Here is a 16,811-nt window from a genome sequence, read left to right as displayed (position 1 = left end):
ACCCATTGTAGCTGGCTGGACTCCACTGGAACTCCGTCTCATTTGGAAATAAGGCACACTTCTCATTTCTACCGAGATGAAGCAAACATTAATACTATTTCAATTTCCCAGTTCAAAGTCATAAAAAATTACTAATAATAATCTGCATTGTGTTTATTTTCACAGTAAGTGAAAGCAAGAAGGCATTGCTTTGATTTGAAACTCAAAGGCATTGCTTTGAGTTACAGTATGTGAACAAAAAGGTTGAGATAGACTGAGGCTTTCAAGTACATGTTGACTTTTTTTTAACCAGACTCTTTAGGGAAGGTATCTGTCTTTTTATTCTGCTCCTATTCAGAAAGGCTTACAAGTACATATTCTTTGTTTCCACCTGGTTCTCTGTACAAACCTTTCCACAGCAATATCAAGTTTACAGGAGTCGACATTGTCAAGTTGTTTGTGCAGTCATCATGCAAGCAAGTCTGGTTTCTAGCTGTTGGAAGTTTTATTTTCCTCTGATCTGTGACAAGTTGGCACAATGTCACAGAAGTCTGCATTGTTTCTTTGTCAACCAGCAAAAGTTGGCTGCTTTGTAAACTTTGGCAACATTAGCCGTCAGCAACCAATCATGTGCCAGTGTCACTATATGCCACACCACCACCAACTGCTGCCACAACAGCAGCACTGCAGTCTGTGCACACGGTCTAAACTCTGAGATAAGAGCACCTGTACACAAACTACAATCATTTTACTAGCTAATGCTCTCATCCTGATGTTGACAGTACTGCAGTGAGCTCAACAAAAGAATAAGCTTAAGCCAGGCATATACTTCATCTCACACCTATTAAACATGGCAATTCTGATATTTTAGAAGGGGGGAAAAAAGAGAAACGTTTTGACATTTCTGTGGAAAGTTTGTCAATGTTCACCTATAATGGCATGTCTCAAAATAGGAATGCCAGGTTGAAAGTGCTTAAACTTCACTACTCGTCAGTGTCTCTTAGACCCCTGGGCACTGTGGGCAGGTAGAGAAAACCAGCAAATCTCTGCTCTGTGCATGGGATGTGAGATTTGTACATGCTGTGCTATTCTATATAAATATATTATTATTGTAAATATTAGATATACAAGCTCACACTGAGTTTATAGTTCAGCTACTCTCGTGTTTTTATATTTTTGGAAAACAAAATATCGGTCATAATAAATCTGTAATCAGTGGGCTAATTGGGGTCGGCATTGGACCCAAAAACTGCTTTGGGTCGGGTTCTAGTAACTGTCTTTGTATATCCCCCCCCCCCCCCTCTCTCTCTCAGAATGCCAACTAATGAAGACAGAGCGACCCAAGCCAAACACATTCATCATCCGCTGTCTCCAGTGGACCACCGTCATAGAGAGGACCTTTCACGTAGACTCCCCAGATGAGAGGTTCCTTCACTTTTCTTCTCATCCACTACGGACTAGCTCAAGAATAGTTTTTTATAAAATGTTTTGTTGTTACATTTATAGGCCTTTATTTGACAGAAATAGTAGAGACAGGACATGCGGAGAGAGAGTAGGGGAATGACATTCAGCAAAATGACATTCAGGAATCGAACCGCGGACTCTCAATGGCATTTTGTGCCCATGTGATCAGGTCAACCAGTCACACACACACACACACACACACACACACACACACACACACACACACACACACACACACACACACACACACATGTTTAAGGATTAGGATTCAAACCTGCGTTGTAACAAGTGCAGTATGTGGTTTGCGCCTTTAGCCCACTGAGACAGCTTCTAACATGCCTGGCTTCATTTTTGACAATTCCCCCGCTTGTTGAGTTCTCCTCCAGCATTACGTTCTCCTTGGCTACGCACTCACTTTGGACTCTGGGAGTAGTATTGTTATTCTTAACAGAAGGAAAAACTACCCACATGCTGCTTTTGCGTTCCCAAGTGTGCTATCTTTTCTTTTTTCACAGCATTATTTCTCGCTGTGAGCACAACGTTTCGACCAAGTCTGTTATTCTTGCAAGGGTCTTCAATGATTTTCAGGCCAAGGATCCCCTAGCTGAGAGAGAGATGAAGCAGGGACCCCCACTAAATATTGTATACAATTGTGTTGCAGATTTAACTTTTTCATAGATTTCATAGACTTGTTTGACAGCACTGTCAATGTGTAGCATTGTGTTGGATTCATGTTAATGTGTATTTTCAGACAGGTAACCACCTTAAACCCTCAATTGTTTTTCTGCTTCGCACTATGAGAAATATTTTGTGGCCCACTTGGGCTCCCGGACCCCCTGTTGAAGACCCCTGTTCTTGAGTATTTAATTCTTCTCATTGGTCAGAGTGGGCTTCAGTCAGTCAACACAGTGAGAAGAAAGACAGGAAGTAGGAGAAAGAGGTGTGGCAGTGTAACACAGCCTGAGAATGTCAAAGCCCGCAACTCTAAGTCGCAGGATTCCGCTCCCAAATCCTGAGGGGGGGAATCACCCTATTACTTAAGTTTTGATGCTCGATATTTAAAATCACAGAAGGTTATAGCCTGCAATTGATGCTGTGTGGTAGAGGGCTAAAGATGGCTCAAGAATGGATTGTCAATATTACTTTAATAGCACCAATTTTGCCAGAGGAGCTCTCACATTTTTCAAATGGATGTTTTTTTTATTGGAATGGAGCTCCTCTGATGTACAGTATGGAAGTAAATGGCCAAGCTAGACTTTGAAGCTTTTTTAAAGTCGTGGCTATGTTGTATTGATTGTTGTACCAGCACACTACAGTAACTCTTCTCTTTCTGGCCTGTGCTACTGTGGCTTGTGCCCTAAGCCATAGTAGTCAAGCTCATTGTAAACATTACAAAGCTCTTCTCATAGCCTACTAGTTAATTAGTTCGTAGCAGCTAATGGAAAAACGTTAATTAATACATTTAATCTATGACTGCCGGCATAGCTGACTATTGTCGATGTTCACTGTCCATCTGAGAGTCCAAGTTAATGCTAACTGTTGAAGGACACAGCTTTGTGTCTTTCGGCTACAGTCACTACACTGCTGTCATGATTATGAAATTGTACTTGGCGATTAATTGTCGCTCAAATAATTGTAAACAAAAGTTGCACAGGGCAGATATGACAAATATCTTACATGATTTAATAACGTTATACAAAACAAAACTATAATAGTGGAATAGTGGAAATATTCATGTTCAACATGAATATATTAGCCATGTATTTTCAAACATCTTCAAAATTAGTGGAAATAGCAGATCTACCAGCTCAAAACGTGTCACGATATGATGTTAGGGTCCGTTTGGTTCCATTTGTACACTCTCTGAGTTACAGACCCATAAGGGTCCATTTGGTTCCAAACTATCATTTAGCTGGGGACCCCCACTCACTCAAGGACCCCTGGAACCACTGTTTGAATAGGCTAACGGTACGGTGTTGTGATGGTTCGTAGGGATGAGTGGGCTGAGGCCATCCAGATGGTGGCTGACTCTCTGGCCAAGCAGGAGGAGGAGGGCATCCTCTGCAGCCCCACCTCGCAGATCGAGAACGTCAACGAGGAGGAGATGGACACGTCCATCAGCCACCACAAACGAAAGGTGAGATCGTCTGGCTTCACTAAATAAACACAATAGGTCAGTGTGGTTCTCAAACTGAACTTCAAGTCAAGGACCCCAGTGTTGTCCCTGAACGCGTTCACAGAACGATCGTTCACGAACCCGTTCATATTTTGGGTGAATGTGAACTGAACATACTGTTTTTCTACTTGATTAACGTCATTGTGAACGCGTTCATTCCTGGCGTATGTGAACGTACACTTTCTCACAGTTCAACTTCGTTCAAGAGTTTCTAACTTTCTATAGAGCCTTCCAGGCGAAACCCCTGCTAAAACACACCCTAAACAAGCCTTAATATCTAGCAGAAAACCCACCAATAGGCCCTTATCCGACACAAATTAACTAATCTTTCTCAGCCGTAGCCTACAATTTCACTGCAGCGCGCATCTAACTGCATGATGTATCAACACATTTTGCTGAGGACCCCCCCCCCCCCCCCCCACGAACCCCCACTTTGAGAAGCTCTGCAATAGGTGTCATCTTAATGTAAATAAGATTGCATGCAATGTTTGCAGTCACATTTCATAAACGTATGGCTGCACAAGATGTCACAAATAGAATCTGAACGTCTTTAATTGCCAAGTACAACTGATATTCTGTTGTTGAAAACATTCTAGTTATTTAAAGATAACAGACGCTTAGAACTGCATTTAGAGTTTAGTAGCATGGAAAGAAAGGGCATGTGAAAGTGTCCTCTTTCGACTTCATTTTATACTTCTTGTAAGATAAGAAATGAGATAAGACCAGATGATAAAGAAACTTTAGAAGTCACTTCTGACCTCTACATGATGGATGGTGGTTATTTGATGAAGTGGCTTCTTGTAGAGTGGACAAACTCATTTCACCCTAACTTTACTGACATTTAGTTTTTAGGTTGTTTTCTTTGTGTTAACAGTTTAACTGCATAACCCGCGTTCCACGCTATTTAATCCATTGTCTCCCCCTGCGTAATACGCTAAACCCGCTATTTGTTTTGTGTTTAATTTGCCGTTTTGTAATAATTTAAAAGAAATAGCGAATTTGTCACGGACCTGGTGACGAGGCGGACACGTTATGATGACATAACCGGAAATCAACCAACCGCCGGCTTGCAAGGGCTTCTGGGAAACTGAGTCCAATGCAAAGTGAACAAGGGTGTAGAGACAATCTTAGCTCGCTTTGCTCTTTGTCTATGACCCGGATCACAGCTTTTTTGTCGGCTCAATAACAAATCATTGGAGTGTTTTCAAGCGGATTTTCATGGATCAAAGGCGCAAATACTTCAGCGTATGCTCCAAAGGTAATTAAACAATCCCGGCAGCTTCGGTATATGTCATTTAATATAATGCCCTCAAAGTGTTAATTCCCATCCTGCTTGTAAGGGAGTAGCACTGGATGCAGTTCGGAGGAAGAAAGAATATTGAGCGTTGGGGAACCAGATGCTTTCTGAGGTTGTTATTGTTTTTATGTTTCACTTCTCTTTCTCTTTTCCAGACAATGAATGACTTTGACTATCTGAAGCTGTTGGGGAAGGGCACCTTTGGGAAGGTCATTCTGGTGAAAGAGAAAGCAAGTGGCATCTATTACGCCATGAAGATCCTGAAGAAGGAAGTCATAATTGCCAAGGTTGTTGTTCACTTCATTGGTTTAGATTTTCTATTGTTTTCTTGTCTCCAGAGCACTCTGAAATAATCTTTAAAGCATAAGATTGATGTCCTAGCTGAGACAGGCTTTGAGCTTCAGGTAATTCCCCTTATCAACCAGTAGTGTTCCTACTTCCTACCTGAACACAGGGTCTACATGGGAGGCCACCTCCAAACACTGCAGCTGTGCTAGTTTCAGGGGCTGCCTTCACGAGGACGTCGCGGGCTGTTCCCCGCCTAAGTTTTGTGAACGATATAAAACTTTACTGCGTCTACATTGCGGTTATGTTAATTATGTACGACGTCCACTCGAGACCGGTAAACTGCTTCGTTTTCAAGATAAAGATGCAGTACACATGGCTGGCCTGTAGATGGCCACAAAAAAAGAAAAAGCTTATTCTAAAGGCTATATGAAAGCGTTGGTATTTCACACAGGTGTTGCCAAATAACTAATTATCTTGATCAGATGCGCATATGCGTCATATCAATTTAATGAGCAGAGCAGTGCTGCTTCTCTCTCTGAGTCTGCACACACTGACTGACCAGCTAAAGTGTATGCCTACTAAACCATAATATATGACAAACCTTGGATTAATTCTTCTGAAAACAGCAGCAAGCACAAAGTAAGTGTGAGAGAGAGAGAGAGAGTGTGAGAGAGAGAGAGAGAGAGAGCGAGAGAGAGCGCGCCCCTTCTATTTTTTAACACGCAGCATCTCTCTCTCTCTCTCTCTCTCTCTGTGACTGTGACTGCGACGCGGTCAATAATATATAGCATAAATAATAGGCCAAATATAACACTTTCCCTCTATCTGTGATCAGCTCCTCACACACAACTCCTCTCTCGTGCATGCCTGCTCAATCTCAACAACGGTTTGCATGCGTGCGGGCTGCAGATCGGCTATTTTTGGAGAAGAGATTTATAGACATTATGTGCAAATATAAAATAGCTGTGATACTTATATGTAAGTGGTTATGGTGAAATAAACCATTAACACTGGTTAGTTTGGAGGGGCGAGGGGACTATGACATCACCGTTTCAGCAAATTAGGCGGCATTCACTGTACACACGGAGACGTGAAAGTCGCGTCTCCAAACTTTCCCACTCTGGAAGGTAGTTTCAAAATTAGCCGTTAAAGTCCCCCAAAACGCCGTCTCCGTGTGACAAAAAGGGTAGATCGGCTAATTACTTGCCCCAGAAACACCGAATACGTCCTCGTCTGTACAGGCCCACAGTATATTGTAAATATTACAGGGGTTGACACTACGGTCTCAGAGGCACTTGCATGTCAGGCAAGTACAGGTCATGTTCTAGTTGCCCGTAAAGTAAATCGTCCATTATAAAATGACAGGTAATATTTGAATTACCGTTCAATTTAACAATTGTTTTTTTCTTACTTTCTGGGTCTGTGCTATAAGAAATTTCACATCTCAATTTTTATGCCAAATACCTACATTATATGACTATGGTTTCACACATTTTATTGCGATCACAGGTCGCTTTTACTATGAAATCGTGCATTTCCCGTCAGTTGTTTGTTTGGTTGGTCACGCCCCTATATATGGTGATGCCTTGTGACATCACATGATGTCATCAATATTAAGCCCATATATGGAGATCCCTGATCTCATCAATATTGGCCAGCAACTCTACATCTGACCTCAAACCTCAAACCCTTTGATCTCCATATATGGAGTTGACCTGTTCTGACATTCCATATGTTGATCCTTCCCCATCCATCCTTCCTCTTCGATGTGTCCCTTTTGACTGATACCTGTCCATTTAAACTCTAGACGGGCCTGCCCCAAAGTTATTAGTGCAGCCACGCCCGGCAGCCGGTGAAAACTAGAGTTCTCAACAGGCCCGAAGATTAAGGCCCGGCCCTACCTGGGCCCTCATCAAACCCTGTACACTCAAGACACTGCCCCCGCTGCCACCCTTAGATCTCCATATATGGAGCTGACCTGTTCTGACATTCCATATGTTGATCTGTCCTCATCAAACCTTGTAAGACCTCATCAAACCCTGTACAACGCTCCATATATGGCCAGTACAGAATTCATTTGATCTGACCCCCCCCATGCCAAAGCGTCTTACTGGTATTATTAAGTCTAGCAACAGTGAAAACAGCACATAGTGCTCTTATTTTACATTCTACAGACCAGAAGACAAATACTGGGCCATTTCTATCTATTCACATTCCCCCTGTGTTCACAACAGTACCTGACCAATTACATACAGTACATATTTCAAAGGATTCGTATAGACTGTGTATATAGATTAACCTCACTGAGCTGGTAGGGGAGCCAGTGCCCGTGCCAAGCAGCCAATGGCCTCGCGTGTTGATGAGCGCATCAGCTGAGTTGTCAAGTTGTAGTGAACAAAATAGTTTATCATCTGTTTCCACAGGTTAGCTAGCTACATAATGTAAACACATTGGCTACAAGCAGACACACTTCACTTTCATCCAACCATGTAACCAATGAAAACTAATTTCTGGTGCAAAGATGGGCCTTTACATTTTGTGTCACTGCACAAAAATGCATTATTCATTATTCCAAATCAGTCAGATTAAACAACTCACTGTTTGAAAAAAGGCACTTTGATTTGATTTCTGTCACATGAAAGATTCTCTGACGCAAACATCACATTTTAGCAAAACTCTGAGTGCTGACCTGTCTCCCATCTTTGTTTCTTTCTTCTTTCTCTTTGTATCACAGGATGAAGTTGCTCACACGCTCACAGAAAGTAGGGTATTAAAAAACACCCGACATCCATTCTTAACTGTGAGTATGGCCCACCCAACACTCGGGTAACATTGCATCTAGCTAGATCGGTGACGCGTTAACAGAAGCTTTGTCTTGAAATTGATCCACACGCAATTTGTCTGAAAGGGAAGACACAGACCCTCAACCTTCTCAATTCCACGACTGCTTTGAGAAGCGCTGTGGAAAGAGTAACGACTCGAAGGACACTGATGATTTTAGATTCAGATTTTATTTTATGCAGTTCAGAGGCCATCACTCAAAAACAAAATAAAAAAAGATCACTTTTTACTTTATTTGTTTATTTTCGGAACAGTGCACATTAATGAACATTTCAACAATAAGCATGATTTCATGTAAATATGCTGGATTTAGCTAGTAGCTAATTTCCATCCGTAGTACTCCCACATACAAATATTAAACAGTTAAAAAATACCATACCTAATTTAAGCTTAACTAACAACCTACATATCTACTGTAAATGTAATACCTGTTTTTCTTTTAGTCTCTGAAGTATTCGTTCCAGACTAAGGATCGACTGTGCTTTGTCATGGAATACGTCAACGGAGGAGAGGTAAGGAGCAGCCATGCCATTATTACCTTCATGGGCACGATGAGGTTTCCACTTCAAAACGGGGTGTCTCAAAGAGTTCAAAACAAAGTTCCCTTCATCATTATTATCACATATCACATATCTGTGCATTTAAACGGTAAAATAACCCCCCTGTATAAGCTGTATTCCTTCATTGCACTGGTAACTTGTTTGCTGTCCATTTGCCGCGGTTGGAAAAAAACCAAGGTTTCTAAATTACACCAGCCTCTAACATGCTACCACTTTGGCATCAATCTCCTCATATCGAGCAGATTAGAGATTTAGAGCGGGGTTTTTTTCCCCTTCCTTTTTTCTGTAAGCCTTATACAGAAAATGTACAAGACTTCTCCCTGCCATGTATTAAACATGTGATTTAATCTCACCTGGTGTAATCCCATCCCCGCCAGGGATGCTGCTAGGGTACTATTGATGTGCTTTCTTCTCTGTTCGGCAGCTGTTTTTCCACTTATCAAGAGAGCGAGTGTTCTCTGAGGATCGGACCCGCTTCTATGGTGCTGAGATTGTCTCCGCATTAGACTACCTACATTCTGCTAAGATCGTCTACCGTGATCTGAAGGTACACTAGTACACACTATTAACTACATCTGTACAACATAGGGCTGGCCTACTGTATGTGTTTGCTGATCTCAAAACATGATGTGATGTCTAATGTTATATGAAGAAACCACACAATTCCCTTTCTTATCTTTTTTTGCATTAGCAATTCTTTACTTGAGGTCATGGGAAAATTATCATAATGAATAATTGGAACAAAGGAATGCAGACATGAAATTATTGTATCCACTATTCGAAATGAATCAAGTTTTTGCTCAAATTATTTTTTATTCAATCCTCACATGTACTGTAACATGACAGACAGGCAGGGACAAACAACTACTTCTACTGTACATAATATTCAATCTACTTTTATCTACATTTCTACAATAGTAGTCCTAATGGCACGATAACATCACCTTCTGTTGTCATGTTAACCTCAACCAGCTGGAGAACCTTATGTTGGATAAAGATGGCCACATCAAGATCACTGACTTTGGCCTCTGCAAAGAGGGCATCACTGACGCTGCCACCATGAAGACCTTCTGTGGAACACCAGAGTACCTGGCTCCTGAGGTCAGATGCTTTATCATGATTAGAGCCCCACCGATACCACATTTTAGGGTCCAATGCCTATCCTGATTTTGGAACATCCTAGACCACCAATGTTTTGACCAATATGTTTTGTAAAAAAAATCACACCCGTGAGAAGTGAGGGGTCGCTTTTATCATCGTACATCATCATACATCATCTCATTCCGGCCAATCTGAATTTGCGTCCTCACCTTCGTCTTCAATGTTTGTGTTACGCAATGTTTGTGTTTACACAAACACTCAAAATTGTCCATTCATTGTCAATGGCATTTAATGTTTGTGTTAGGACACAATTTGGGTTACACACACCAAAAGCTGGACATAGGAGGGGCTACCGGCACTCAAAAATATAATATCGCCGTGGGTTGATTGGCTAACCCTGTGTCGGGTTAGCCAATCAAGAAAACCATTGCCCACACTTCCTCACAATTTTAGTGCATCCTCCGCAATCCCAAGGACCGATGAATTAGGATTACAGTCGACATATGTGGCATTTCAGTTCTAAGAACTTTAATTAAACAATATAAGTAAATATAAAATGCATACGAACTGAACTTTATTTTATTTAACCACTTCAGCCCTGTTTAAAACATTTGGTAATGGTAAATTTAACACGTAAAAAAATCGGGACACATCAGCTGCATGATTGCCAATACCGAAGTCACAAAGTAAGGCAAACATAACGGTCATAAGGGGTCGGGCTCTACTATCATACACCACATCTAACATCCTGCCGCTGCGTATTGAATGACCGTCCCTCCTCCCAACGTCCAGGTCCTAGAGGACAATGACTACGGCCGAGCGGTGGACTGGTGGGGGCTGGGCGTGGTCACGTACGAGATGATGTGCGGCCGGCTGCCCTTCTACAACCAGGACCACGAGAAGCTGTTTGAGCTCATCCTCATGGAGGAGATCAAGTTCCCACGAACCCTATCGTCCGACGCCAAGTCCCTGCTGTCTGGCCTGCTCATCAAGGATCCCAACAAACGGTACACGGATGGACACGCACATGCACACGCACATGCACACGAACACAGCTTGTAAATCGGATATTTTGGGAGTGCGACACCAGCGCACAAATGTATTTTTTTTTTAAAAATAACACACGTATCTTTTAAATTAATACAAATATGGAAGCGAAGCATTCTGCCTCCACATGCATGCACACATACAAACTCAAACATTTGAACACTCCCACATTGTACATCCGGACAGAGACATGCCCAGGAACCCAAGGGAGTCTCTTGACTCAATGAGTCAACAAGCAAATATGCTGGAACAGCTACATATTTTCCAGTTCATAAAGACAGTTGTTGACTCACACAGCTGACTCTTACTCTGCTTACTCTGATCTTAAATCTAGAAGACTTAACCAACATGATGATGTTTGTTCACATGCACGTGTAACGACCATGCAAAAGACCTGACCTTCTCCTCCAAGGGAGCTAGCTCTCTTGGCGTGGCTTGTTGCCTGCCTGGTCTACTGAGTTGGAGATCGGGGTTAGATTCCAGCTCAGGGTGCTAAACGTTAACCTGACTGCGCCAGCTGGTGGCAGCAGTGAGTTCCTCCTCCTGCTCCCACCTGGTCCCTCTCGGGCAGAGACGATGTACTCCGAGCCATTTCTGACCAGAGAGATATGCGGCCGTATGCGGCCGCTAGAGGCGGGATCAACGCGATACTGATGACGTATTGAAGCGCTGCCACAGTGCAAATGTAAACACAACCTAACAAGACTACAACTCAAAATTATTATGGAGAGATATCATTTTTGTCCCGCTGCTTATTTATTTATCGTTTCTGCTTGAGAGAGCCCAGATCCAGGCAGGAGGAGGGAACTTGTGAACTCAATGCTGCCGCAATCTGGTGGAGCTAAACGTTACACACGGATGCAATACCTTTTTGTTGTCTTCAGGCTATGGTGGCTTGTAAAATCCTGAGGTTCACTATCCACTTTGGAGAAGAAGGAAGGGAAGTTTGCACACTGTAACCTAGTGGAAAATGTATTCAAAACGTACAACGTTTCGACCACCTTGGTTCTTCATCAGGTCTGACGACCCTTTTTGCGTAACATGTTCACGGCAAGGGAACGATCGTAACTGATTTCCAGCCTATCGGTATGCAACTCGAACAGCGCTGAGTTGGCAGAAGTGGGCTTGAGCCCTGTGCGCCATGCCCAAATGAGGCCATAGCTGAGCAAGTGCCCACGTCTGCCTTGTTGTCAATATTCTTATTGCAAAAACAAAACCGAAACTGTGGCATGTGTTGTTTTCGATGTTAAGTCTACATGGTCTGTATTCTCTCATCACGTGACCGTACAAATGCATCCATTTTAGACATCATGGGGCCTTCTTTGATGTCCTCTAGCATCTAAACATGATGCTAGTAGGCTTTCATTACCAAGTGACGAAATGTAATGCCAAGGTGTTCATCCATACCAGTCAAACAGAATTTGATTTGATTTGCCATCTTTGTTAACAATGATCATACGTAAGCACAAAATACAACTGCACACAATGGTCACAAGAAAGATTATTTCCATTGCAGTCCTTTGGTGTAGCTGTGCAGGTAAACGTTGGGTGTTGTGGATGATGTGTGCATGGGTGTGCTTTTATTGCATTATAGTTAATGCAATAAACCAAATTTAATCAAATGCATATGATCAATATTTAGTCAAAAACGAAACGATCTCCACAAACTGTACAGTGCAAGCATTTGGCTGGAGTTAATAACCCACTGTGAGATGGACCTTTTGTCTCGATTCCAACATAGATGGAAACAGAGTAGGAAAGGAGGCTACTGCACCTGAAGGGAGTGAACTCATTCACCCTGGGAAGTTATTTTTGGGTTCAGCGGCAGAGGCAGATATTCTTGTTCAAATGATGGCGACATGAAAGAGCGGTGCATGATGTTTGGTTTTCACCGGCAGGCTGGGCGGAGGGCCGGATGATGCTAAGGAGATCATGCGTCACAGTTACTTCGTCACCGTCGACTGGCAGGACGTCTACGACAAGAAGGTATGTTCAGGGTCTATAGCCGCTACACTGTAAAATCCTCTGTGGGTTTTTTTTTTACATACTTTATTACATTTGTCAAATACAAGACAAGACAACACAACGATACAAGACATCAAATGACAGAAAGGTAAGCTTAACACTACATACCAGAGAGACACACGCACACACATACACACAAAAGAACAAAACAAGGGGACACATAGGTGGGATCGATGACCATCAGAAAGCAGAGATAGTTACATTATGAGTCCAATAGTGAAAGATGCACGGTTGCACCATGTCAAGCATTGACAGGAATGGCATCCACATTTTTTGGATTTGTTCCAGCTTAGCAATGGAGAGCATCTCGTTAGAGCCATCTCTTGAAACATGGAGAAGCTGGAGACTTCCAGTTTATCAGTATACATTTTTTTGGCAGTCACCATACCTGCCTTAAAGGTATATTCAGTGATTTCACTTAATTCAAATATCACTTATTTTTTTGTTTTGTTGTGATAATCCTCCCTACCATAGAGTGTGCTGACCATATAAGAAGTTCCTCCCTGTCCCCAGTTAACCCCTGGGGTCAAAGAACCTTCGGTTTCGTTTTTGGCTAGGTGGCCCAGCCTTCATCCAATCAGGATAGAGAGGGGCCTTCTGCCAATCATGATGAACGGGAGCGGGCATTGGTGTCCCCACTGAATGCTGATTTAAGCATCTGTTTTTGTGAAAAGGAAGAGCCCTTGTCTCTCAGTGTTAAAGGGATACATTTCACCCCTTTTGCAACCAGATCTTATTTTAGTTTGGGAGACACAAAACACTTTCCTGGGGTTTTTATGTGGGTAATATGTTTTTAATATATATTTTAGGTTTTCAAAGTGTCCATGGGCTCCATGATGTCATGGACACTGGGCTCACTTCCTTTCTGGACTACAATTCCCATAATGCTTTGGTGCACTGCTCCTCCTTGTGGATAGGGGGAGGGCTGTATAAGGGCTATATAAATGCACCATTTACCAATGTGAGCCTGAAATTTGATATTGAGTATACAAATACTTTGACAAATTTGGTTGTTGTACTATACAACAACCAAATTTGTCAGCATGTAGTTATGGAGTATCTTTACCTTAAAACCGTTCATGGTGCTGGGAGAAAATGTAGAAATGTCTGGTGAATTCTGCAGTTGATCCATCTACTGTACCAAAAAACCCAGCTTCCATATTCTGGCCAAAAATATCAGATATTTGGTGTAGAGGAGAAAAGGTGGTTCAAAGGACCACCCAAATTGATATATATATATATTTGACCGTGGACCCCTATCTGAATTTTTTTTATGCCAGAGACCCCCAGAAGAGAAGATTTGTATTTAAAAAATAATAATAAACAATGTCAGAAATAGCAGATGAGTGCGTCACAAAGTGGCTGCGAGCTTGTAGATCTGCTATTTTTTATACCACTTTTCTAAACCAATGTTGTACATAAATCCTAAGAGTTTTCTCAATGTCGCTATTTGTATAGCTAAAATCTAAAATGACACAGATACCGTCCCATTACCTGTCCTCTCCAGCTGGTCCCGCCCTTCATGCCACAGGTCTCCTCAGAGACGGACACACGATACTTTGACGAGGAGTTCACGGCTCAGACCATCACCATCACTCCCCCAGAAAAATGTGAGTGGCATGTTTCACAGTTTACCAAGTGCATCTGTCACTGCAGCTTAAAGTTTCTTTATCTTCATTATTTGTCTTCCAGGCAGCATAGTCATTTGTTCCCATGTTTGGTTCTCTTGGGTTTATTAACACTGCACCCTCCTCCCAGTAACACCCGGCCACAGTGTGCCGTGTCCGTGTACACTTGCCTTCATTTTGGCTTCAACACAAACTACTAGGAATCCAGGACACCCCCAGAGAGCACAGCAAAACCCATACATTGCTGGCGATTCACAGTGGCCCCATGAACGTTTGATGGTACACTATAGGGCTCCATCTTGCGCCATCCCTTACCCCTTATCCCTAAACTTATTTGCAATTTTTTACTATTTTAAAACATTTCAAAATAGTTCAACTAACCAATCTACATCGACACGTTATCTTGTAGATCGGCTATTTGTACTATTTTAAAAATGTTTTAAAATAGTAAAAAATGGGAAAATAAGTTTAGGGATAAGGGGTAAGGGGTGGCGCAAGATATAGGGCATTGTGCCTACTGTAGTGACCACAGGGAATCAGACTTTGATTCCAAAGAAGAAGCCTGATAAAGGATTAGATTTACACATCCAATGAAGTGGACGATCGAGGATGCTCTGGCCTGGGACAGGTATTGAGAAAGAGAGCAGTGGGTGGGTGCGTTTCTGGACCTCGTTTCTGGGTGCGTTTCTGGTGGGCAGAGAGAGCAGGTGGACATCCTACTAATAAATGGGTTGACCAATCGATCCGAACACACAGGCATTGAACATTGTCATATGGAGTGAGGGAGCCGATTCTTTACTTTCCACAAATTTAAGCTGTAAATGAGCATTTTTGTTGTGGGATCTGTAGTTCAGATCGGTGAACCAATAGGATCCACCCCCTAGACCAGAACTCACGCTGGCTAGGCCAGATCAACCCTAGTATCCCCATTCTGGGCATGTCCTAATAGGCAAACATTCATCAAAAATATAAAATAAGAGATATAAAATAGCAGATTCACAAGCTCACAATGTGTTGCAAGCTTGTAGATCTGCTATTTTAACATAGTATAATAGGGTTTGAGTGGTTAACACCATAGAGTATATATATATAATAGAGACTGAACTGGCGCGAAGCTCCGCCCCCACAGCTATTCATGTCAGTGGAAGTTGCTCAGTGGCGTTTTGAAGCACCCGGAAGACTGCCGGAAGTCCCTCCCCGGACCTCAACTTTGAGGTCCTGAGTGACGTAGGGCAACCGAGCGATCAACGTTAAAGCCCAGCTGCACGGGGTTTCCCGGTCATGAATCCACGGGTCCGCCTGTAGTCCCTCCTCCTACCACTAGGACCCAGAGCTTCAACGTTGAATAGCCTCACTGCCCCCTTGGTTAACACTAATAACATTCTCCCTTTCTTCCTTTCAGTTGATGAAGACGGGATGGACGCGGCCGACAGCGAGCGAAGGCCCCATTTCCCACAGTTCTCCTACTCGGCCAGTGGGCGAGAGTGAGCGCTCCAACCCAGCCGGCCAGCCAGTATTGCCCCCATTCGTGGCCATTTTGAGGAAAACGCGTAGCCATTTTAGGAAAAAAGTCTCCCCTCTTTTTCTCCTTCTCTGCTGCCACGCAGACTGGGAGAAGTCTTTCTAGGGACTTTAAAAGAGGTTTTGCACAGTGGGATAGACTCAAACCGGTCTCCCCACACTAAAAAAAAAGTCTCCTACATTTTCAGCGCTATTTACTGCAGAAGGCAATGTTTTTGTTATTTATTTTTTCTCTCTGTCAGTATTAGGTTGTCAACCCGGTTGCGTTCTTGGTTGTTATTTTGGTTGTTGTTGTTTTTTATTTCCTTTTTGTTTTCGTTTGACTCTTTTGCACTTGGTTTGGAAGAGCCGTTTTAGGGAACAAAACCAAAAATGTTGCCTTATGTGTGCAGATGTTTCGTATCATACCGACAGGGTGTTTTGGGGGAGTGGGAGGGCATGTGTGTGGGGGTTTGGGGGTCATTCTTAGTTGAGAATAATCCTGCCTTCAAGTCATGTTGGAGATACGTAATTACGAGACAAGCTCACGCGGATGCCCTGGCAGTGTCGTAAACTCAACATTTTCTACGAGCCTCAACTTTGCTAGTACTTTGTCGATAAAAAGTAATGGTTCAAATTGTGGTGGTAAGAGTTACTGGTTATTGTTGGTGACAACAATGTGTGTTCTGTGTTCATTGGTGACGTGTCATAGTAAGATTGATGTCAAGCACCCCCAAATTGATACATATTTGGCCACGGACAGCTTTTGAATAGCTGAGAACTTTTCCAAGATTTTTCAAAAAGGTTAATTTTATTTGTAAAACAGCCAAGGTTGACCAAAGTGCTGTACCGCAAACAAATATTGAGATATTGAGCTTAATAAAACGATGAAACTTTAAATTCCA

The 16,811-nt window shown here is 42.5% G+C and overlaps 1 protein-coding gene across 1 annotated transcript in view; it reads left to right on the top strand.

Annotated features, from left to right (window-relative positions):
• The window catches only part of akt3b (v-akt murine thymoma viral oncogene homolog 3b), a 25,135-nt gene extending 8,324 nt beyond the window's left edge, over positions 1-16,811 (top strand). The window contains exons 4-14 of the mRNA XM_079499457.1: positions 1,293-1,404; positions 3,436-3,580; positions 5,072-5,203; positions 7,939-8,004; positions 8,489-8,557; positions 9,030-9,152; positions 9,578-9,706; positions 10,499-10,713; positions 12,652-12,739; positions 14,286-14,388; positions 15,809-16,811. Of these exons, the coding sequence (XP_079355583.1) occupies positions 1,293-1,404; positions 3,436-3,580; positions 5,072-5,203; positions 7,939-8,004; positions 8,489-8,557; positions 9,030-9,152; positions 9,578-9,706; positions 10,499-10,713; positions 12,652-12,739; positions 14,286-14,388; positions 15,809-15,894 (1,268 nt within the window). The 3' untranslated portion in view covers positions 15,895-16,811. The remainder of the gene's footprint in view (positions 1-1,292; positions 1,405-3,435; positions 3,581-5,071; positions 5,204-7,938; positions 8,005-8,488; positions 8,558-9,029; positions 9,153-9,577; positions 9,707-10,498; positions 10,714-12,651; positions 12,740-14,285; positions 14,389-15,808) is intronic.

The sequence above is a fragment of the Electrona antarctica genome (assembly GCF_951216825.1).
Source record: "Electrona antarctica genome assembly, chromosome: 4".
NCBI lineage: Eukaryota > Metazoa > Chordata > Actinopteri > Myctophiformes > Myctophidae > Electrona > Electrona antarctica.
This window is presented reverse-complemented; position numbering and strand designations above follow the sequence as displayed.